The sequence below is a fragment of the Ambystoma mexicanum genome, chromosome 2p (assembly GCF_040938575.1).
Source record: "Ambystoma mexicanum isolate Mex_15411 chromosome 2p, UKY_AmexF1_1, whole genome shotgun sequence".
Classification (NCBI taxonomy): Eukaryota; Metazoa; Chordata; class Amphibia; order Caudata; family Ambystomatidae; genus Ambystoma; species Ambystoma mexicanum.
This window is the reverse complement of record NC_090923.1, coordinates 1,440,797,945-1,440,821,184: the sequence shown is the minus strand read 5'-3', so window position 1 is coordinate 1,440,821,184 and position 23,240 is coordinate 1,440,797,945. Positions and strand designations below refer to the sequence as shown.

The 23,240-nt window shown below is 47.8% G+C and overlaps 1 protein-coding gene across 3 annotated transcripts in view; it reads left to right on the top strand.

The window, feature by feature from the left end:
• LOC138567598 (zinc finger protein 605-like) overlaps window positions 1–23,240 on the top strand; it is a 517,842-nt gene that overhangs the window by 292,181 nt on the left and 202,421 nt on the right. For 2 of the 3 annotated variants that reach the window (XM_069645984.1, XM_069645983.1), the window contains exons 5-6: window positions 7,527–7,952; window positions 8,621–8,740. In XM_069645984.1, coding sequence (XP_069502085.1) covers window positions 7,527–7,952; window positions 8,621–8,740 — 546 coding nt within the window. The remainder of the gene's footprint in view (window positions 1–7,526; window positions 7,953–8,620; window positions 8,741–23,240) is intronic. The other variant, XM_069645985.1, reaches the window with a different exon arrangement.

Here is a 23,240-nt window from a genome sequence, read left to right as displayed (position 1 = left end):
TGAGCCCTTAATCTGCGGCTGATTTTGCTTCATCCATTCAGAGCAAGACCACCCTGACCAAACACTGTTGGGAAATAGACGCATGACTAACTTTAGTTTGATTTCAATTGGACATTTCCCTGCACTGGCTTGTTTCTCTTTTACCTGTGCACTGTTACAAAGCCATGTGCTGTTGCCCTTGTGTGACGGGACCCGTTCCCTTACACCAACCACTGTATTTTGACCCAAAGAAACCAGTGTTTTAGGATTTTCCTCAGACTTGTCATACATAGGTCCCTTCTCCTGTGCCATTCATGGAGACAATTTTCTTAGATATCCTCACCCTCACCTCACCATGCTGGTTTACATACTTGCATTCAGAGCATCTGTGGCATGATTGCTTCCTGCTCAAGCAGTTTTTTAATGTTGTATTGTAAATGTTTTATGGTGCCCAATATGACCTACACAGGATTCTTTGTTTGGCAGCTGGTGTACCCCTTCCTCACGTTTGAAAGATTGTGTATTCGTAAAGATTCTTGGGGGCACCACAGTTGATTATGGCTGCCCAAGAAATGGGTTAGAGCTTTTTAAAGCTGGGACAATCAATGAAGGTCCCAGTAGCGGACACACCACAGCCTGCTCTGGTGTCTTACGGCGTGCTCAGCTCGTAGTGTTGACAATGGCTTGTACAAATGTCTCTGCATAAGCACGGGCAGAATCAGCACCCCGCCTCTTGCAGCATTAGCTCAGAGCTAGGCAAATGAAAGAGCTGACAACTTGAGGGCAATCCGAGTGGGAAGTGCAGGCAGTATCTACAGCAGTGTGGTGGCTTGGCCCTCACTGGGGCCATTCGGAGCAAAGTTTGCTCTTCTGTCTCACAGATTACACATTGATGAGTCAGCCACGAGCCCTGCAGGGGCCAGATGAAGGTGAACACCTACACTTTACATTCACTACAAAGGGACCCTCAACAGGGTCTAACCTAGGGATGCCAAGTTTTTAAAAGGTGCACATATTATCAATGGGGTAACTGTAAACCCATTAAACTGCTGAACTGACAAGGGTCAGTGTCAGGCAAAAGGGGCCATGAAGGACCCCTAGACCAAATGTTTTGTGAGTCTCTTGAGCGTCCCTATTTGAAAGCAGTTGAACTTTGCTGAATGCTTTTTTGGATATCCTGTGTTATGAGGCATAGCCCACTCATGTTATTGAAGGGTGGGCTTATTAACCTTGCAGGCTGTCTGAACTGTCAACACAGCAGATACTTTTTCTTTGGACATTCTTCAGAACTTTGCCTGTTAGGCAGTATACTCATCTGAGATTTAGGGCACAGGGATAGGGCCTGGCTGAACCAATTGGGTTGGAGGCCACCAGAAGAACAGAAGCAAGAACTCCAGGACCCCACCCTCTAATGGATAACAGTCGAATAGGTCTGTTGACTGGAATAATGCTTGCCCATCTCTGGCATATATGCATGCATTACTTCAAAACCTGGCTCTAGATATTGCATCAATCGATGCTCAGATGAAAATAACTACATCTGGACTAATAGGAATTTCTCATCTCATCAGAGAGGCTGAACAACATATATGTAGGATAAGATCTTGGTGCAGGGAAGGGGCCGTCCCAGCTTTTGCAGACCCTTTAATAGTGCCTGGATGATTTGAAATTGAGAGAACAAAGCTATTTGCTAAAATGCTTGCAATTCTGAAGGGCTTGTATCAGGAAATTTGAAGAGTCTGGCTCTCCAAATGATATGATAGGATGTTTATAACGCTCTTAATACCCAGAGGTTTCTAAGCACCAACCCGGAGATCGAACCTGTGTTGTTCTGTGTCGTCTTGCTTCCAAGGCAAGCATGTTGCCCCTGAGCTATCCTCCCAGGACTAATATTAAATTAATCTCTTCAACTGGAGATTAAAGACTCTAAGGATATCCATAGAGCTCATAGGACTGCAAGACCACCACCTGACTGAGGCAAACCCCCACGCCCGTTTTTAGTGTGCTCGGGAGGGAGGATAGCTCAGGGGCAACACGTTTGTCTTGGAAGCAAGACAACACAGCGCAACACAGGTTTGAATCCAGATCCCGCACTTACAAACCACTCGCTGGTATTAAGCTAAACAATTTATAATTCTTTGATATGCTGCAACATGGTAAATGGCTTCAATTTGCCAGGGAAAATCCAATATCAGAAGGGAAGGACATGGCATATGGTTTTACCAACTTTCTTTAGAAATCCGTAAGGTGTCCTTTTTTTCAAAGAAACAAGGTTTTTGTTACAACAACTCCCTCAGTTCCAACTTGATACTGTTCAAGGATCTTGTTTCACCTTCAAACATTTCGAAACAAACCAAGTTCTCCCTCCCCCAAATTCCTCTGGTCTTCTGACTGATCCAGTTTAGCTTCTCTTGCCCACTCAGATTTATAGGGTCACTGTAACCTTTGTGGCTTTCTGAGGTTCGAATAGTGCATTCATTTGGTTTCTCTCCGTCTTCCAAAGCCCTCTGATCCTAGGATATACTTGCTTTTTCTCTGTTCATTTTTCTCTGGCTCCTGTAATCTTTGTATCTTTCTCTAACTCAAATCTGGTTTTCAGGCTTCCTCAAAATCCTCTGGCCTTCTGTTAGGCTTATTTTAGCAGGGCCATGGTAAGGAGTATGCCCTTTCGGGTATTCTGGTCTCCCGTAACACTTCTGGCTTCTCGAGCCTAGACTGTCAATGTCTTTCTGTTTCTCAAGGCTCCCCAAAGCCCTCACTCCTTTTGATAGTCTTGTTTTATTCTGGTTCCTGTGACCCCTGTGGCCTTCAGATCCTCGACTCGCTTTGTTTGCCCTTCTCCATTGCGTTACCTTCTCGGTAGCATTTGCTTCCCTTCCGCTGCTCAGCTCGGCAGCCACTATACTTCTCGTGTGGAGCTCGGGGTTTCCAGGCTCTCCACTGCAGTCGGGTTGCTGCACTGGGTGACGGACCGCGGGCCCACGACAGCTTGCCTGTCACTCTACCGTCTGTCTCTCTCTCCCGACCTTGACTTATCGATCAAGATGCCAGCCTTTGGTGCCTTACAATCACTTTGCTTCCTCTGCTTGCCACTGATGGCTCTGCGGTCCCGCGTGGCTCTGTTCCTCCAGGACGTCTTCCCGCCAGAGGATCGCCTATGTGTAAATTCTCTCCTCTCCCTGCCTATGAGTTTCTCCTCCATTCAAAGTTGTGGTATTATGTACGTCATTACAAACAAAATGGCAGTGCTCTTCTTCTGTGGCTTTCAGGCGACATCCAGTATTACCTGAAACCAATGAATTTGAGGAAATGTCACTGTTTGGTGGTTTCAAAACAGAAGTAACAGTCTTTCCAATTCCCATATAGGCCAATAAAGTCTTCTGGAAAGTGAGTTCGTCATAGGAATGGGAGTCCCCAAGAGGGAAGTCACTCACAGTTAGCCCAGACCCCTGGGGGAGGGTCTTGCTGAGTGGGCTCACCTTCCTAGACACAAAGGGTGTGGCTCCCCTCTGGGGAGAAGGGGTGAATTGTCCAGATTCGGCGAAATACTCTTTGGGGATTTATACCAGTCTTCCATCGCTGCTATCTCGAGGACAAACAATATGATGTTGCAAACCGGAAAGAAATCCTAAATTTGCTGTTAAGGGCTGAGGATGTAGATCCTTCAGAGTGTTTAAATGGGCACTCATTTATGGCCTACCTGGAGAAATATATGGGACACGTTTCTTTCTTTTTTGGATGCCAACATCAGATGCTTACCCAAGACAAATAGCGGGGGATTGTGCAAGGGTTCTACTCACAGACAGGGCAATTGAACTTCAAGATGGGACTCTATGCTCCCATTCGAAACAAGAGGCAGGGAACCTCTTCGACTACTCACAAACATCTACAAGTACAAACTCTTTGTCAATGGCTGACACCCCATTAAAGATTTTCCGATGGAACATTAAAGGGGAAGATAAACCCATCGATAAAATAGCAGTGCTGTCTTATCTCAAGAAAACAAATGGAGACTTAGTCTGATACAAGAAACTCATTTATCAGACGTTGAGCTTCTCCAGCAGGGCAAGAGGTGGAAGAAACAGGTTTTTGTTAGCTTCGCTTTGGTGAAGAAAAAATTGCTGTCCTTAAAATTGACCACAGCTTGTCTGTTCTGCAGCACTCTTCACCTGATGCAATGGGTAGAGGGTTAAAGTTGTTAGCCAAATTGCTTTGTCCCGTATTACTTTTATCACATCTGTGGCCGAGTCAGAGGGTTAAGGACTCCTAGGAGGCGAGAACTCTTGGGGATTGTTTGTTCAGATTTTGGTTCATGGAAGATTTTAGCAAACATTTATCATTGAAGGTGAATATTTTTCTTAGATATAGCTGCTTCAGCTTCTCTAAAAGAAAAGGGAAGTATAATGCTTGCCTTGGGTTTTGACATAGAATTATCTGTTTTATTGCATCCCAGAACTGTTAGCCAGTCGGACGTTGGACGTATGGAGAAGGGAATACTCTCCTTTATATGGGTAGGCGGTAAAACTAGGTTTAAAAAATCTGTCCTTTTTTATGGAGATAGATCAAAGGGAGACATCTAACTCTTCCCATCTTGGACGTTATACGTGGGCCACACTGTTGGCGCAACTAGCCATAGTTCTTCCTGTGTGGATTTGGTTTGAGAGGTACATCCTACATGCTTTTAAAGCAATTCAATGGGTTAGCCGGTTCTATCCGCCTGTGTAAAATTCCCATCTTAACACGAGTGATGTCTGTAGATGGTTAACGCAAGATTGTCGTCGTACTCTGCCCTTGCACGCAGTGTGATTGTATAACACAATACGAACTTTGGTGAGAGGGGTAAAACTCGTCTCTTGAAATGCTTGGCATACAAAGGGCTTCTGCTTGATTGTGCAGTGTTTGCTGGATGGTCCGTTCATTTCGTTTGAAGATCTAAAATGCTTGTAAAGGATAGAAAACAAAGATTTCTGTACATACTCTGAGTTTATGCATTGTATGCAGGATAAAATGTTAGAATTGGGCAACCCGGATCTGAGGGAAGCGTTTATAGATATGGTTAAGATCAGTAAGCCTTGTGGGGCAGAGCATTTCTTGGGCCTATGCTTTCATACAGCCATTGGATAAAGAGCTGGTTAAAAGATTTAAGAATGAAATGGGCAGGGAATTGGGGGTACATTAAAGTTCACATGAATAGCAGGAAGAAGGGCACAGATGCATAAAATACTCCAACATGAAGTTCATTTGCTTATAATATTTGACACAGGCCATATTGGTACCCTTCCAACCTTGCACATGCAGGTGGCTTTTCATGGGGCTATGGGTATAATATTGTATTGTCCCTCTTTTGGTATAAGGATGCAGAGACACTTTCAAGGGTGATTGGATTGAAGTCTCCTTGCGCCTCATCTGCGCTAGTTTGCTATGGTGGATCTGGATCTCTTTGAGCACTGACTAGAGTTGGGGGTGAGAAGATGGAGCAGCTGCCTTCTCCTGGGTCAGCACAGTGATAACATGACACTGGAAATGGGTAGCACAGCATATGTTTAAAGGCTGAAATGATTTCATGTCCATGGTAACAGGTTTTGAAGACTTGATGCATAACGACAAAGGTAGGCATAACAAAATGTCAGAGATAGGCCAAATCTTTAGACGTGTAATAGTCTTTGCATTTCAATACTTCAATTGAGATACGTACGCAGGAATTTGACATTCTAAATAGGGTGTTCTGAGAGTGGGGCTGGGTAGTGGGAGGGCAACAAGGGATTTCAGGGGATCAATTCTTGGATAGTGTATGCATTGGTTTGTTCTTGTATTGAAAATGAAGAGTCTATAAAACCAGAAATGAAACAAAAATCAACTAATTAACGTTTTCCATGTGTTTAAGGGAGAGTATTTCATGGTATGCATTCTGAAGTTCGTAAATCATGAATGCATAATGAAGAAAAAGGTCTCTGTTTTTAGACTCACATAATGACTTTGAATTTGAAATGTATAAATGCTCAAGACGGCCGACCGAACTGCATTTGTGCGCAGGAGAAAGTAAAATGCAGTCAAATTAAAAAGACGGCGACACAGAGGATAATTTGTCTAAGAAAACAAATTGATTTCAGGGCTTTACAAAAAGCTAGAAGCTGATCAATTTTACACAAAGATAGAAGGAGATCATGCCACATTGATGGTCCTAAAACCGAGGATCTCTAATCACCGCTATGTTTAAATAGTGTTCTCCGGACCACCAGAAGGAAAAGATGATCAGACCGGAGAGATCTGGCAGATTCATAACGGATAATCTCATTTTCCAGATACTTGGAGGCTTAACCATAAAGACATTTCAAAACCTCCAACTCACTATCCTTGCTTGGTTCGTTGGCTGATGACCACTTTTTAATTTCCTCAAACACTGAGGCCATCTCTGCCAAAGCACTCATGGTAAGGATCCCTCATGGCTTGTTTTTGATGCCCACTTCTTCTCACACTACACACCCTATTTGTGCAAACAAATTTCTTCCTTTGAATTCTCAGATCATCTTTTCCAATTATACTGAAATCTACTTCTCTGCCCCTGAGCTGCTACCTTACATCAGTCCCCACCTCCTATCCATCCCTTGATGGCACTGCCTTGATTGATTCCCAGCCCCTCTAAAGGTCAAGTGATCTTTTTCCAAGCCCCTATGCCACAATATCCCCTCTTCTATATCCTTTCCTCCGGCCCTCTTCACAATATCCTCCACGACTTGCAGTCTTTGCATTCTTTGACAGTGACCTACAACTTCAGGACTTCCTCGCCTTTACTGCTTTGGTTGTCTAGCTTAATCGATGAACACTCTTTGCCACCCTACTGCTTTGACCTTCTCAGGCGACTCTTCCCGTGACCTCTCATCCACCATTATGCTCATCTCAATTCTATATTGAATACACTACGTCTTTACATGATACTCAGTCACCTCCATGCACTACTTTCAGACGGGGGGATAGCCATGCAGAAATCACTCCCTATTTGCATTTCTCCTCATTCTGTTTATATCTATCCACGGGCTATCCCTCTCCTCCACCTAGCTAAATCCATCTTCTGTAACTCGTTCCGTTGCACTCTATGCTCCCAAGCTCCAAATGTCACGCAGCAATCCCATACTGTCTCTCACTGTCACTCTTTTACCCTCCTTGCATCGTCTCACTCGTGCACCCTACTGAAATTAGGGACGCTCCACCAGTCCCTGGCTTTACAATCGCCTTTTCAAGCTAGTTTCCCTCCTGGGATTGTGCCCTAAAGTGATGGTGTTATTGGACCGTCCCCCTACGTACACAAAATAAAAGAATTCCCCTGCCAGAATAATCACAAATTTCTTATATGTATTTATAAATGCATCTTTGGTGTGTACAGTATTTATAAGTCTGCTGTGTGCTCTCCCCATGTACTGTAAAGGTTTGTAAAGAACCCAGCAATGGGACTGTTTGTTCATTATGCCCTTTGTGCAATGATTCTTGGTGAAGCACTTTACAGACTCAATACATAAATGCAAATAAACAATTTATTTCTGTTTTTGCAGGGACCAGGCCCTGGAAGAATATTCAAGAAATGTGCTCTACAAAACCTTCTGGAGGGCAGGAGCAGGATATGTTGGAAAAGGGCGGGTTTGACTTTAAAATGGAGAAGTTGTCAGACCGAGAACAGAAGAAAAGCATACTGTGTCCTCGACGTCGTGGGCGCCCTCGGCGAACAGAAAATCTTCCTGGAACACTGCCAAAAGTGCGAAAAATCATCCCAGTCACGCATCCAAAGGACGAGTCATTTCTGTGTCCTGAATGTGGCATTGGCTTCAGCAGCAAAGGCCTTCTTAAGAGGCATCAGAATGTTCACACTGGTTTGCGTCCCTTTATATGTGATGACTGTGGGCGCCCCTTCAGCCGCAAATACAATCTTCTCAGCCACCGGCGCACTCACCGGCGTACTCCCCGGGGTGGCCATCCCATTAGTGAGTTCCTTTCTGTCCTGTTGGTGAGCTTTGTAATTACTTCCTGTGGGTGTGATTTTGCATGAGCCCCTTTATCTCTGCATGGTTGTTGTTTGTGGCCCATTTAACAGAAACCGGCAAATTTTAGCATTGATATGTGTCATAAAGATCATACACTAGTATTTTTTTATTTTCTTATCAAGTAATTTATACACAATATAAATTAATACAAAATAAACATAAAACACTATGTACGTCAATTGACAAATGAATTTGGTATTTATACTAGAGATCATCTGTAATTAAGTTGCTAATATTATAAACAGCACATAATGATTCCATATATTTTCAAACTAAACCTAATGTAACCAAAAACTCCTACTCTGCAAAAGCTATCCAAGCTACCTTTGATATTTTACCAAGATCAGCCTATAGCTAGTGTAGGGTACTCCTCTTCTCTCATAAAGACCTGCTGGAGGTCTTCTCCCATCGGGAGACTAAAGTGGTCAAACATCTTTTGCCTTAACAAGGAAAGCTTCTGGGCATTTTGTTATCAGGTGTTCTAGTGTTTCAACTTGTCCACAATATCAGACACTATTTTGCAGATTACTTGTCTTAAACATGAAAAGACTAAATCAACTAATGTGAATCACTATAACCAAGGAATTGTTCACATGTTTACTCTGCAGCAGATTCTAGCATACTTGACTCATTGATCATAAAGAAGATTGAGCCAATGGAGGAAGCAATCGCCCAAGAACCTCAAGGCATGGCAGACTCGGTGATATCCAGTGAATCCTGCTCTTGGGGTGAGTGGTAACTTCATGTATTACCTTGGGATAGGAATGAGAGAAGAGTGGATACGAGCATATGGGTGAGAGTAAGATGGAAAGCGATGAGGACTTACTAGTGAAAAAGCCTGAAATTGAATGAAGGGGAATTTGGGCTGCCTCTGGGGTTGATGGAAGGGGAGGCTGCTAAGGTGTGTTTGGATCACTGGCTGACTGCAAATAGTTGGCTGGCCGAAGCTAGTCCAGATGAGGGGCTGTAATAGGTACATATCAACTGTGGGGGAGGTGCTGCTAGCACAGAGTATGCTGATCAAACAGGTAATCCGTGGTGCTGAGACTCCAAACCTGAACAATTGGAAGAAACGAAATTGAGCTAGCCAGTTGATAGTGGGGCACTAGCACCTGGTTTTAGCAGCTGCTCTAAGTGACGTAGGAGAGGCATACCTGAAGTAAACCTATTCTGCAAAAATCATGTGCGCTGAAAAAGTGGGCCTTGTGGAAGGATACAAAGAGTCTAAAAAGATCAACACACTTTCTCCAGCATTGGATCTTTCATGGATTCACAGATTCACATGCTGTGAATATTCCCCGTCGTTAGGCTGTGAAAACCCTGGTAACTCTAGTATAGTAGTTTTCCTATGGAAAAACGTTGACACCTTGAGTGTCCTGGCAACGTCGATATGGGTGCTTTAGGTAGCACCAATGGGACATAAAGTATATAGCCCCACCCCCGCGGCTTCCCCTCAGATTTCAACCGTCTTCCTAACTGTTGGGTTTATCTCGTGTTCTCTCCAGAGAATTCATCTTTTTATGAGAAGAACATTTCTTTCATCACTTCAGCTTTCGCTGTTCCCACTCTTTCATAAAGGAAAGGTGTGTATTCAGGCCCCGTTATGCAATCCTCGGGTGAGAAGACATCTTTGTTCAGGCCCTGTGAGACCTGCGGCCTCAAGAATGTCTACAAAGGGGACCGACATTCCGAATGTCTATATTGTTTATACCCCAATCAATCCATCGAAGACTGCAACATCTGTCAGGGTTTTCCCCAAAAAACCCTCAAGGACAGGGAAAGACACCCAATTTGTTGGCTGAAGGAGGGGGGCCTATCCATCATTCCTCACACGGAGACAGAGTGTCCACTCCCTCAGCTTAGAGGTCACCACTGCGACAACGCTCACGGTCAGAAGAACCGCTGCCTAAGAAACAGCACTAGGTGAGCCTAGGCCTTCATCCAGTCAGGATAAATCTAGGAAAGGTCCTCTGTTGAGTGCTGAGGGGCAGGTTTCACACCCTCATGACACTTCCAAGCCGAAGGAGAGGGGCTCTCACCCACAGAAATCTGCGGACTCGGCCCGTAAGTCTTTGTCGAATAAATCCGCATTGAGGCCTTAGTCCTCGTCAAAGAAAGGATCTTCATTCACTGACAAGCATCGCTCTTGAGCGTCCCACAAGTCTTCATCAATCCACAACACTACGAAGCACATATCCAAGTTGTCTTCCAGGCCTTTGTCTTCATCGATGAGGGTGCTGACAACGACATCTATGACTCGTCTCCTGGCAATTGCTCCATCGTCGACTGTTCTGTCCACTATGACACTGGCGACTGCTGTCCCATCGACGACCATACCATCTGCTACTGCACCGCCGATGACAAAACCGTTGATAACACAGTCGACAACCATACCGTCAACCACGGTCGACAACATCGACGACAAAGAAAGAAAACATCTGTCAACCAGTACTCCCTCAGCAGGACCAACAGAAGATCAGACTCCCAAGAGGGTGAAGCACACAACTGTGCCTGCACAACAGCCCATGTTTGGAAAGTCTCCAACCATACTGCCGGAGGAAATACTTTGGCATGAAATCACTTCTGATTTTGAAGCACCACTCTACGACGAGCAGGTGGCTTTTGAATCTGATCCCGAAGAAGGGCCATCAGAAACGCCTCTTCTAGATCCACCGGTACTCTGCCTTCAGCAGATTGTACAATCGCCTGCCCTGCCGTCCACGTCAGTGGACATGGGGTCTTTTCCACTTCCATATCCGCTGATTAATCCGCAGTCATTACTTTGTCTGCAAGTTCTCTCCACCTTACAGTCTCTCCTGGGCCAATTGGGCTCCAGGCTACAGACCAGGACGCTCAGAGTAGTCCGGCCCATCCATCTCCTCCTTACAACATGGGGGTATTCCATGCCAGGATGGCTAAATCCTGTCAGGAATTTGGGCTCATCCCAGAGGAGGAGATGGGGCTGTTTCCTGTTCGACCACATGGAGAAAAGAAGAAAAGCGTTTTTTCTCAATCACTGTATTGGATCACATATGGCAGGAGGGCATCCGTACCATGAAGCACCCGTTTACGGAGCCATCGGTCAAGGGCCGCTTGGAAAAGAAATTCAAAGCTTTCGAGTCCACTCGGATGTCCCTGACATCGCAGCCTCCACCGGAGTCAGTTGTTTTTGTAGCGGCTACTAGAAAGGCTCGCACCCCACACAAGTGCGCCACTCCTCCCGAAAATGAGAACCGTAAATTGGACGCTTTAGGTAAGAAAGTCCTCACTATTGCAGCCACTACTGGGAAAGGCTGCCAACTCGTTGGCCATCGTGGCAAGGTATGGCCGCAAGCGTTGGCACCGCCTGGCACCACTTTTAGACCACTTTCCAGAGCAACAGTGGAAGGAAGCAATGCTTCTTGTGTGTGAGGGGGAGGAGGCATCGAACCACATTATAAACATTGCGTTTCACCTCGCAGAGACCGGTTTCAAGCAAATCAATAACTGGGTGCTTCTCGGGTATCAAGCTTGGCTTGGCTGTGTGGATTTCCGCCAGGAGGTTCAACACAAGGTGGTGTACATGCCTTGCGAGGGAGAAAATCTTTTTGGGGAAAAGATTGACGCTTTGAAAACCATGAAAGTGGACTCTGATACAGCAAGATCCTTTAGAGCCCTGTAGGGCAGAAGATCTTTTCACCCCTTTCGCTACTTTTGCGGCGCCTTGGGAAACGCAAGATTTGCAGGTTCTCAAGATAAGGGATACAGTAGGTCCTACTACTACTCCCAAGGCTACAGGCATTCCTTCCAGACTGCCCAACATAACAAGGAGTACCAACGCCAGAGGAAAAGGGGAGCCTCCTCTTCAGAGAGGCCGTCAAAACAAGCAGCAACAATAACTGCCACATAGGTAGCCAACTGGGAGGGAAGGTGGCATTCCAGCTCAACGAGTGACGTTCAATATCGACAGACAGATGGTTGCTGGAAGCTATCCAATATGGCCACTCGGAGTTCAGGCGTCCACAACACCCCATTCCTCCACTAAAAACACCTCGGCCTCACCTTCGCGTCTTGCGTCACGAGGTTCGGCTCATGGTACAAAAAGGGGCAATAGATTGGGTCCCCTCATCGGCAAGAGAAAAGGGAACTTATCCCAGGTTTTTTGTAGTAAGGAAGCCAAACAGAAAATGGCGCCCCATTGTAGACCTGCAGCTACTCAACAAGGACGTGAAAAAGCAGAAATTCAGGAGGTTAACTTTGCAAGGCGCATTCTTAAGTCCCATACCCTTTCCTCCATACTGCATGGGCGTCCCTTCTTAGGGACTGGAGACAGAACCTTTTTCACCAGAAAAAACCTTCTTCCCTTTACAATTTACAGGGAGTGTGGGTGTGGCCCTGGGAGCATGCCCTGCCCTGACACCACCTTCCACACCACACCGCACCACACCTCACCTCAGTCGCCTTTTCTGTGTAAATCCATGCGCAGATACTTCTTCTTTTTCTGTCTTTTTTCATTCAGGTACTCGGTCCTCAGGTGTCATGCTCTATCCCTCCCACCCACCCACCGGCGTATGTCGACTTCAACAGGGTTCAGCAGGTGTCCAGCCTGCAAAGGGCTCTTTCCTACGTCAGACCCCCACGCCCTCTGCCTCTGCTCCCTTGACCACGACTGGCAAGCTTCTACCACGTGCACCGCGCTCTCTTTGAGAACTCTGAAGAACAGACTGGCTAGGTGGAGGGAGCTCTTCCAGAGGTCCCCTCCAGAGGACCTGAAGGATTTTGTCGAGCATCCTTCAAGACCCAAGGTAGGCCCACTCTTTTCCAGCTCACCCCGCAAGGGAGACTCCTTCCCAAGGACTAGCCCAAGCGGGAGTGACCACTCAGGTTCTCATACCAGCACGAGCACCGAGGCTAGTCCAGCTACCGGCCGACGGGGTCAGCAGATCCTCCCGGTGACAGTGCTGAGGTCCTTTCACCAAGTGTTCACCGGAGGGGCTATGCCCTTGTACCGGCAACATGTCCGAGGGGGCACCTACACGCAACACTATAAGCAACTCTGCTGAGGGCGAAACGCCTACCAGGTCTCGACCTGAAGTACAGGGTAGGCCTCATGATCCACACTCCGAGTCATGGACGTGGCTGGGCCCACTGAGCCAGGCAACACGACGTTGGCATGTGGAAGGCAGCTCGACAAGATGGCCTCTGCGCCAGACAACATGGGCACACGTCCGATACCGTACCAAGGAAGGGAGCTGGTGGAGGAACGAGTGTCAAGGTGGGACTGATGCCAACCCTGTCAATATCACCTACCACCCCTCCAGCCTGCGAAGACAAGTTCTTTGAAAGGTTCCTCAGGCTCATGATCTCCTCGCATGGGGGCAATCCTCAGGGACGCCAGCAGGGACATGCTCCCTCCGGCCCCTCCGGCCATGGCTCCAGCGCCTCAGACTCCTGTGCAGCTCCTGCTGCCCGCTACGGCCCCACAGCCCGTAGCGCAGGTGGTTCCGTACCAGCTTCCGCTGCAGCCTCCGGCTCCGGTCTCCACACCTCAGCCTTCGGCTCCCAGCTCTCCTCCACCGGCGCCGGACCAACTGGACACCCAGGTGGACACAGACGAGGAAGAGGACCACGACGCACCATCGTCAGCCAAGGACTTCGACAAACGTTTTGCAGGGCTGGCCAAGTACTTGGGCCTTTCTCAACCTGAACTCAAGTAACCAGAGGAGGACGTGCTTGCCGAGGTTCTCGCGCTACGCCCCATGGCGAGAACGGGATCCCGATGCAGAAGGATGTTGTCGCCTTGGCAAAAAAGGGGTGGCTCAAGCCCCATTCGGTCCAGCCAGTCCAACGACACCTGGAGGCCAAGTACAGGCAAATGGAGGGGGATACACTCTTGCTATCGGCCCATCCTCAGCCACACTCTTTGATGATTGCTGCAGCATCACTCTACTCCAAGCCTCAGTCGTCCTCGGCCTCCTCATCAGCAGCACTGCTAGGCAAGGAAGAGTAAATCTTGGAGGCGTACGGGAAGAAGCTTTATTCCAACGCTTTTCTGCATCTTCGTCAGGCCAACGCGGATGCCATGCTGGCAGTCGTTAACCAGAAGCTTTGGCGGGAAATAGCAGACTTCCTCCCTGAGCTTCCGGTGCAGAGCCAGTCACGTTTCAAGGCGGGACTGGCAGAGGCCAAAATGGTGGCACAAGACATCATGGAGTTCACCGTGGCCCACATTGACACCTCTGGCCGGGCCATTTGCATAGCCACGGACATGAGAAGGACAGCCTGGCTCTGTGCTACTAAATTTAACCCGGATGTCCAGGAACACATTTTGGACCTGCCATTCGAGGGGGGTGACCTCTTTCACTCCACCACAGACGAGGAGCTGGATAAAAAGAGAAACGGCTTGCAAACGGCGAAGTCGTTATCCTCACAAAGGCCACGCCCTAGACGCAGCGCTCTGACAAGGGGCATAACATGCGGAGGGCTCCGCAGCTTCCAAGAGCAGACGTCCAGGCAGCCGGACCGTTTTCCGACTCAACATCAGCGCAAACAACAAAAAGGGGGGGGGGGAGAGGAGTAAGGGCTTTTTCCAGTCCCCCTCCTCTGCAACAGCTTCCGAAGGAAAGAAGGCATTACGTGTCCCTTGGGGTCCACGTGTCTCCGGTGGGGGGCATGCTTGCTCTCAATGCACAGTTCTAGTGCCAGAATTTCGTGGACCCCTGGATCCTCTCTGTAGTGTCCAGGGGGTACCGCCTACCTATCCCTTCCTCTCCTGCCTCCCCCTTCCACTCCCACAGATTTGGACGGCAACTCTTTTGGCAGAGATCCGGTCATTCGTCGAGAGCCAGGCAGTGGAGGAAGTCCCAGCCTCCGAGCAAGGCTTGTACTTCTACTACACGATTTTCGCCATTCAGAAAAAGAACCAGGCTGCCCTGAGAGTTGTGTTGGACCTCTCCACCCTCAACCTCTCCCTACCTCTAAAAAATTTCAAGATGGTTACGCCAGCACTCATAGCAGAGACATTGTGCAAGGGAGACTGGATGTGCTCCCTGGATCTGAAGGAAGCGTACCTACACGTCCCGATCTGGCAGCCTCATCGTTCTTTTCTATGATTCAGAAACATGGGCTACCATTTCCAATACATGGTGCTTCCCTTCGGCCTCAACTCGCCCCCCAGGGTCTTTACCATGTTTATGAATACAGTGGCGGCCCTCCCCAGGGCCACCACCCCATACCTCGACGACTGGCTCATCAGGGTGACATCTCCGGAAGCAGTGCAACACACTTCCCACGCTCTTATGAGCACACTCCACGATCTGGGATATTCGCTCAATCTCAAGAAATCCCAGCTGCAGCCTACACAGAGGCTGACTTTCCTGGGCCTCATCTGGGACATGTGCTCTGAGAGAGTGTTCCCCACGGAGGACAACATCACGGCCATCAGCAGGGCCACGGCTCATTTACTCGGCCGATATGTCGCATTGACCTGGTGGTACCAATACCTACTGGGTCTCATGGCAGCTGTCGTATTGGCTGTCCCCCACACAAAACTCAGGATGAGGAGGATACAGCTGCACTTCACAGCATTATGGAATCGGGAGCGGGGCTTTCAAGCAGAGCTGATCATCGTTCCTCCTTCTCTTCACCTGGACCTCACATAGTGGTCCACTGACTGAATCTGCGGACAGGCAAGCCCTTTCGGCAGCCTTCTCCGCAGATCACCATCACAACTGACTCCTCGCTCGAGGGCTGGGGGGGACAGCGTCCATGGAACCTGGACCCGGCTGGCTGGAGCAGGAGTACCATATCAATTGGCTGGAACTGAAGGCCATCTGGCTAGCGCTCGGAGCCTTCCTTCCGGTAATAGGAGGCAAGGTCGTCCTCATCCAGGCAGACAACTCGACCAGCATGTTCTATGTCAACAAGCAGGGGGGGGTTACCAGATACCCTCCACTGTGCAGCCTAGCAGTCAGCATGTGGGAATGGGCCCTGGAGAACATCACCTCATGGCAGTCCACCTTCCGGGGGAATCCAACCTGGAGGCGGACAGGCTCAGCAGACTTGGAGTGGACAATACGAGTGGCAATTGAACAACCAGGTGCTGCGGGAGATCTTCAGCAGATGGGGGCACCCCCAGGTGGACCTCTTTGCCACCTGGACAACAAGAAGTGCCAACAGTTCACGTCTTGGCAGGGGCACTGCCCCGGCTCCCTCAGCGACGTATTTCAGATTCATTGGAGCGGCATGACAATATACGCCTTCCCGCCCTCACCGCTGATCCACTGGGTGATTTGCAAGATAAAGGACTCTTGCTACCACAGCATCATTCTAATAGCTCCATGGTGGCCAGCCAGGCCATGGTTCTTGGAGCTGCTAAGCCTCTCAGAGAGGCCACCCATTCACCTTCCGACGGGCCCAGCACATCATCTGGCGCAGCAGGGGGGCAGGGTCATCCACCCCGCTCCACAGAAATTAGCCCTCACAGCGTGGTTCCTGAGCAGGTCATGCTATGGCACCTTAGGCTTTCACAGGCTAACCTAGAGATCATACAGGGTGCAAGGAGCAAGTCTACCAGGACCCAGTATAAGAGCAAATGGACCAGGTTCTGTTACTGGGCTGACTCTAAGAATATCGACCCTCCCCCTTGGCATGTATGTTGGACGATGTGCTCTCCTTCTTGGCGCACCTCGCTCACTCGGGCATGCAGGTGGACACTTGCCGCATTATTTGGTGGCCATAGGAGCCTACAGAAACTCAGAGAGGGAGGTATTTTCCTCTTCCAACCCAATAGTCCCGAAGCATTTGACGGGTCTCGCTAGACTCTACCCGCCCATCAAGAGGCCACACCCTGTGTGGGACCTCAACATAGTGTTGGGCGCCTTGGTGCACAAACCATTTGAGCCAATGGCGTCCGCGGACATCAGGTCGGTCACCATTAAGACGGCATTGATAGTTGGCCTCACTTCGGCTCGCAGAGTCAGCGAGATCTAGGCACTAGTTGCCTCAGAGCCCTATACTACTTTTCACACGGATAAGGTAGTCCTGCAAACACATGCAGCGTTCCTACTCAAGGTACCTTTTCCGCGTTCCATCTAAACAAGGAAATAGTGCTGCCTATGTTCTTTGCCGACCCTAAGGACGAAGCTCAGAGGGTTCTGCACTGCCTCGTTGTCAGGCGTGCTCTAAAATTCTACTTGGACAGGACCAAGGGTTTCTGCAAGTCAGACGCACTGTTTTTCACCTTCGGTTGACCAAGACCCGGGTATCAGGCATCCAAGGCCTCTATAGCACGATGGACAGTCTCGGCCATCAAGGAGGCATATGAGGGGCAGCATAAGCCACTTGCGGTTAACATGTACGCCCATGCGGTCAGAGCCAAGGCCATGCCCATCGCATTCCAAAGGCAGGTCCCGTGGCAAGTCATAAGCAGGGCGGCCACCTGGGACACCCCTTCGGCTTTCTGCAAGCATTACTGTCTGGACGTCGGCTCTAGATCTGACTCGGCTCTCGGACAAGCGGTTCTCAGAAACCTGTTTGCTTAAGGAGGGTCTCTTCTCCACCCTTGGGCTACACTCCAGTGTAGTTGCCCATGCTGTATGGAGGAAAGGGGATGGGACGTAAGAGTAATTATAAGTTGCTCACCTTAGTGACTAATGTACTCTTAGTCCTTAGTTTCCTTTCCTCCATACGTCCCACCATCACCCCCCCCCTAATTAAATTGGTGTCATTAAGCAATGTTAAACTATTGTCGACGCGTCCATAGGGACTGAGGCGTGGCGTCGGAGGGCAGAGTCAGGGCAGCGCATGATCCCAGGGCTTTCACCCCTGTGCGCGTCTAAATTTAAAGGGGAAAAAGGTTCCGTCTCCCGTCCCTAGGAAGGGACGCCCATGCAGTAAGGGCAGTTCAGCCTGAGGAGTTTCTGGTGTCTCCAGATTTCGAGGATGCTTACTTTCACATAGCAAAGCATCGAACATTTCTCAGGTTCATGGTGGGCAACAGCCATTACCAGTTTCGGGTTCTCCGCTTTGGCCTGAAGTCAGATCCCAGGACTTTCACCAAGTGTCTGGTTCCTGTAGCAGCTTACCTACAGAGAAACGGGCACCCCGTTTACTAGTACCTGGTCGACTTTTGGGTCAGGGGGGCAACTTACCAAGAGACTGAGTCTCTCAACACAACAATGCTCCTTTTACAACATTTAGGATTTTCCATCAACTTCAGCAAGTCTTTTCTGATGCTCTCAAAGACCTTGTTATTTCTAGGAGTGCAATTCCAGACATCTCTCAATCAGGCCAATCCATCGAAAAAGAGAACAGGGAAACTCTTGTCCCTAGCGGGCTGGTTTACACCAGGAACATCTGTCAAGGTGCGCTTGTACGTGTCCCTCCTTGGCGCCATGGTGTTCTGCATCCCACTCATTCCAAATTGTCGTCTCTGTGCCCAGCACAGGAATTTCTTGCTTCCAGGTGGTCCCAAATCCACAGCTCCTGGTCAGACAGGGTAGTCATCTCTGTCTCTGGCGAACCCCCTACAGTGGTGGACTCATCCACTCGCCATCGAACAGGTCATGCCGCTGGTGGAACCAGATTTTCTACACACTATCTTGACTTATGCCTCGCTAGCAGGATGGGGTGCTCATCTGGACCAGTTCCAAGTCAAAGGCCTGTGGTCTCCAATGGAAGTCTCTTCACATCTGCATCGTAGAGCTGAGGGCGGTACATTGGGTGTTCAAATCTTTCCTTCCCCTCATCCAGAACTCAGTTTTAAGGATTCTCACTGACAACACCACAACCATGTTTTATCTACGCAAGCAGGGTGGCACACACTCGCAACTCCTTTCCCAGGAAGCCCAAACCTTCTGGCACTGGCCATACATCACAGAATTCAGATCCTGGCCTTCCACCTGCCAGGAATTCAGAACATTTAGGTAGATTCCCCCAGCAGGGCCTCTTCTCAGACGCACAAATGGCAGCTGAAGAGCTCCCAAGTGGCAAGATCTTCGAGAAGTGGGGCATTCACCCTTTGTACCTGTTTGCCACCCCCAAGAACAAACCGTGCCATCAGTTTGCCGTGGACGGGGATGTTCGCCTACGCATTCCCTCCGTTTCCCCTGATAAGGAAAACGGTTCAGATGATTCGTAAGGTTCCCTGCAAAACTATCCTAGTGGCCCCATTCTGGCCCAGGCAGACCTGGTTCTCCGACCTTTTTCACCTGGCGGCAGACGATCCTTTTCACCTGGGTTCTCAGCTGGATCTCCTATCTCAGAACAAGGGAATGGTATGGCATCACAACCCAGGCTCCCTCAACCTAACTGCATGGCTCCTGACCAATCAGATTTTGTCAACCTAAACATACCTCGGGATTGTTGCTGCATTCTGGCTGTGGCAAGGGCTCCTTCTTCCAACACATTGTATGCCCATAAGTGGAAAAGGTTTTTTGTCTAACTTGCAGCCATTGCGAGTTTCACCTCAACTCCTTCCTTACCTTTTGCTTTTAGCAAAAGATGGGCTTGCAAAATCGTCAAAGTTCACCTAGCGGCCATAACAAGGTTCACGCGGAAAAGAAATTCTACACCACTTTTCAGTGACCGATAATTTAAGCATTTCCTCAAGGGTCTTTTCAGGAGGTTTTCTCCTGTTTGGAGCTTCAACCTTGTGCTCCCAGCCCTCATGAAACCACCGTTTGAGCCTTTGTCAACAGCTGCCATAACATTTCTCATGTGGCATGTGATCTTCCTAGTGCCCATCATGTCCTCCAGACAGGTATCATAACTGCAGGCTCTGCATTGACCCTCCATATCTGCGCTTCAAGAAGGACAGGGTTCTACACTCTACAAACCCACATTTCATTCCGAAGATTCCATATGATTTTCACAAAAACACTACGACCATCTTACCAACTTTTTACCCTGATGCTTCTACGCCTGCGGAAAAAGCTTTCCATTCCCTTGACGTCAAAAGAGCTTTAAAGTTCTATCTAGATCGCACTAAATCGTTCAGATCATCCAAACAACGATTTGTGGCGGTTCCTCCATTATGGTCGGACGATTAAAAAAACAAGGCATCTCACGCTGGGGGCAGCGACTATATCTTTCTGCTACAATAAAGTCAACAAACCATTGCAGTCAGCTCCCAGAGCTCACTCTACAAGGTCCAAGCGCACTTAAGCGGCCCTATGGGTGGGCATACCAATCAAAGACATTTGCCAGGCAGCAACGTGGGCAGTGCCCCACATGTTCACCAGACACTACTGTCTGAGTCAACAGAATGCGGAGGACGTACAAGTAGGGTGGGCAGTGCTCCAACGCCTGTTCCAGTAAGGTAAGCCGTGCAGCTTCTTGAGTTTTGACTCTACTCCTCTGTTATTGACGTAACGTTATGTCCTTCTCTTTTTTGATCCTATGGTATGGTATATGTCCTGTTTGCCTGATGTACACCTCCAGGCATTCTTACTGCTACAAAATCTATTCATAGCATGTGAATCCATGAAGATATAATGCTGGAGAAGGGAGTAGTTTCTTGCCTGTTACTCAGTTTCTCCAGCATTGGTATCTTTTATGGGTTCACATGTGCCCTCCAGCCTTCCCCCTCAGGCAAACAGCCTCTTAGGACATCCTATTTTTGGAGAGGTTAAAATCTGAGTGGAAGCAGCAGGGGCGGGGCTGTACACTTAATGTCCCATTGGTTCTACCTAAAGCACCCATAACAACGTTGATAGGGGACATAAGGTGTCAACGTTTTTCCATAGGAAAACTACTATACTGAATTTACCGGGATTTTCCAAGCCCGATGACAGGGAATATACACAAAATGTGAATCCATGAAAGATACCAACGCTGGAGAAATAGAGTTACAGTTAAGAAACTACTCCCTTCCGTAACCGGTAAATAATGTAGGGTACGTTGTTGGAGAAACATGATCCGTTTGACCCAGTGTCATAAATATAAGGGCTGCAGCATTTTAAATACGCTGCAATCTATGTAGATTGGAAGACTGTTTTCTCAGCGAGCTAGAATTGCATTATTCGAAATGAGTACATTAATCACCTGGACTCGGAGGGAAAGGAAAAAAGCCCAGGAACCTATGCAGTGGCACTCTTTAGAGACTCTGCGGACATGCTTTGAGAAATATGGAGACTAATCAAAAAGGATACCAAGATTTCATACTTGTGCTGCATACAAAGTACACTGGTCAAACAAGGTAGGCCCAGCTTAGCTATCCAGCATTCCAAATCTGCCCTGTAAGGATTTGATGTTGGCAAATTTCATGCTCTGCCGTCCATACTTTAACAGTACTAACAGTACCCTATAAGGGTTGTGCAAAATTGCAAAATCATTTGCTTGGTCTGCTAAGGATTATGGGTGTGGAAATGGGATCTACGTGATTACTGCTCCGAGTTTACTGCACCAGCTGAAAAGTCTGTTTTTTTTTCGACTCACTTTTCACAGCATATATATGCTGGGGAGACCTGTGCAACCCACCCCTTGCCCCCATTATTTACTGTAGCCCATCCCCCACATATATTAGATGAGAAAAGGGGTCGACATTTTCGGCTGGAGCAGTAAACTCACTGTAGTAATGGTATGATCTCATGGAAATATGAGTGGCACTACTCGTACCTAGCATTAGTGTAATACAAGGGGCAAACCAAATTAAGTTGCAAGCTACTAGCCAGCCATAAGAAAGTCACTCACCACCGCCATTCAATACTTCTACACAGCACACTGTTTCTTACTCGCCAATAGTGGTGCAAGTGTAAATTTAGTTTGAACCCAGAGTAAAATACATATTCAGAAATCTGCACTAATTTTCAGTCGATCAACTTACTTTCCAAGTTGTGAGAGTTCCATTGTGCATAGACATTAATGAATGAACGTTAGATAACTCAAGTCTCTCCTGTAAGTCAAGAATTCACTTGGAACTGTATAATCCTACACAACAATATTCGGGAGAGGGGATACTGCAAACAATCTTGTTTTCTGTGCAAAATAATTGTGTGCATGCAGATTCATGAAGTCGTCAACTGCGCTACAATATTGGTCTGGTTTTAAATATTTGTTTCCATGCCTAGTACTGTGTATCCAAATATCACAGTGAGTCCTTTGTTGATACGTTCCCTAGAGCGGCCCATCTCACTTTTTACTGAGCACTGTCGACTAGGATTGGAGGCTAGAGCAGGCGTGGTGGGGAAATATGGAGGAAGATGGGGACGGTTATGCGGCAGGAGCACAATCCTTGGTGCTGAAAGACAAATTGGTCACTTTCAATATCCAAGTCAAATGTTTCGGTTGTACAGCAAAGGAAACGTCTTGTTTGCATTGAAGGGCAATAAGCTCTAGTAACAGTCTAGGAAACTGACCATTCTGTGTTTTTTCTGCACTCCGCTACTGGGGTTTTCCAACTTAATAATAATGTATTCTGTGGTTTAGAGCCTCCAGCATCTCCTCCACATCTTGCTTAAATGTTAACAAGGAATTTCAAAAGAATGATCCCAAGTTACAGGAGAAGATACTGCAATGAAGCTATTAATTTATAAGGCAAGCCTATGTGAGTTTGTTTAAGGTGCACCATGGTTCTCGGTTTAGGCTTGGATAGGGAAAGGGTTGGAAAAACAAGTGAGCTAAAGTCTGTGCCAAGTCATTTTGCTTCCCATGACAAGGGTACAAACATGGTTGCAGATATGATTTTAATGGGGGGGGGCGAATTTTACTCCCTATTTTTAAGTATGCAGTAAAATGATCTTTTAGAGACAAAACTATTATTTGCATAGTTAATCAGCCTATTTTCTTTTTTAGGCAAGTAGGAATATATATATTTTTTTTATTTGGTTTAATTGTGTAAGACAATTTTTACAAAGTTGAAGAGGGGGAAAAAAAAAGAAATCCCCACATTAACTGGTCCAGATTCCCCGCAGAATCATTCTTTGTCCAGAACCCCGAACATCTCAAAATTCCCCGAAAGGATCCGTCAGATCAATTCTTTTTCAATTCTAGTTCAAAATCAGAATCAGCATCCCCCCAAGAAAAGTTAAGGTGAGGACGCCCAGCTGGTGATCCTACTCACTTGTAACTACCGTCAGGTAAGCAGTTCAATCTCTCGGAAGAAGCCCACCACCGCAATCACCCAAGTAGTCTCCCCACTAAGGAGCCGACACCACCATTCCTCTTCGTCATAGACATGTAGATTTTTGAACAAGTGCCCCAGATGTCTCAGGCGGGGGCCCGTGACTCCTAAGCAGTTTAGCAGGAGAT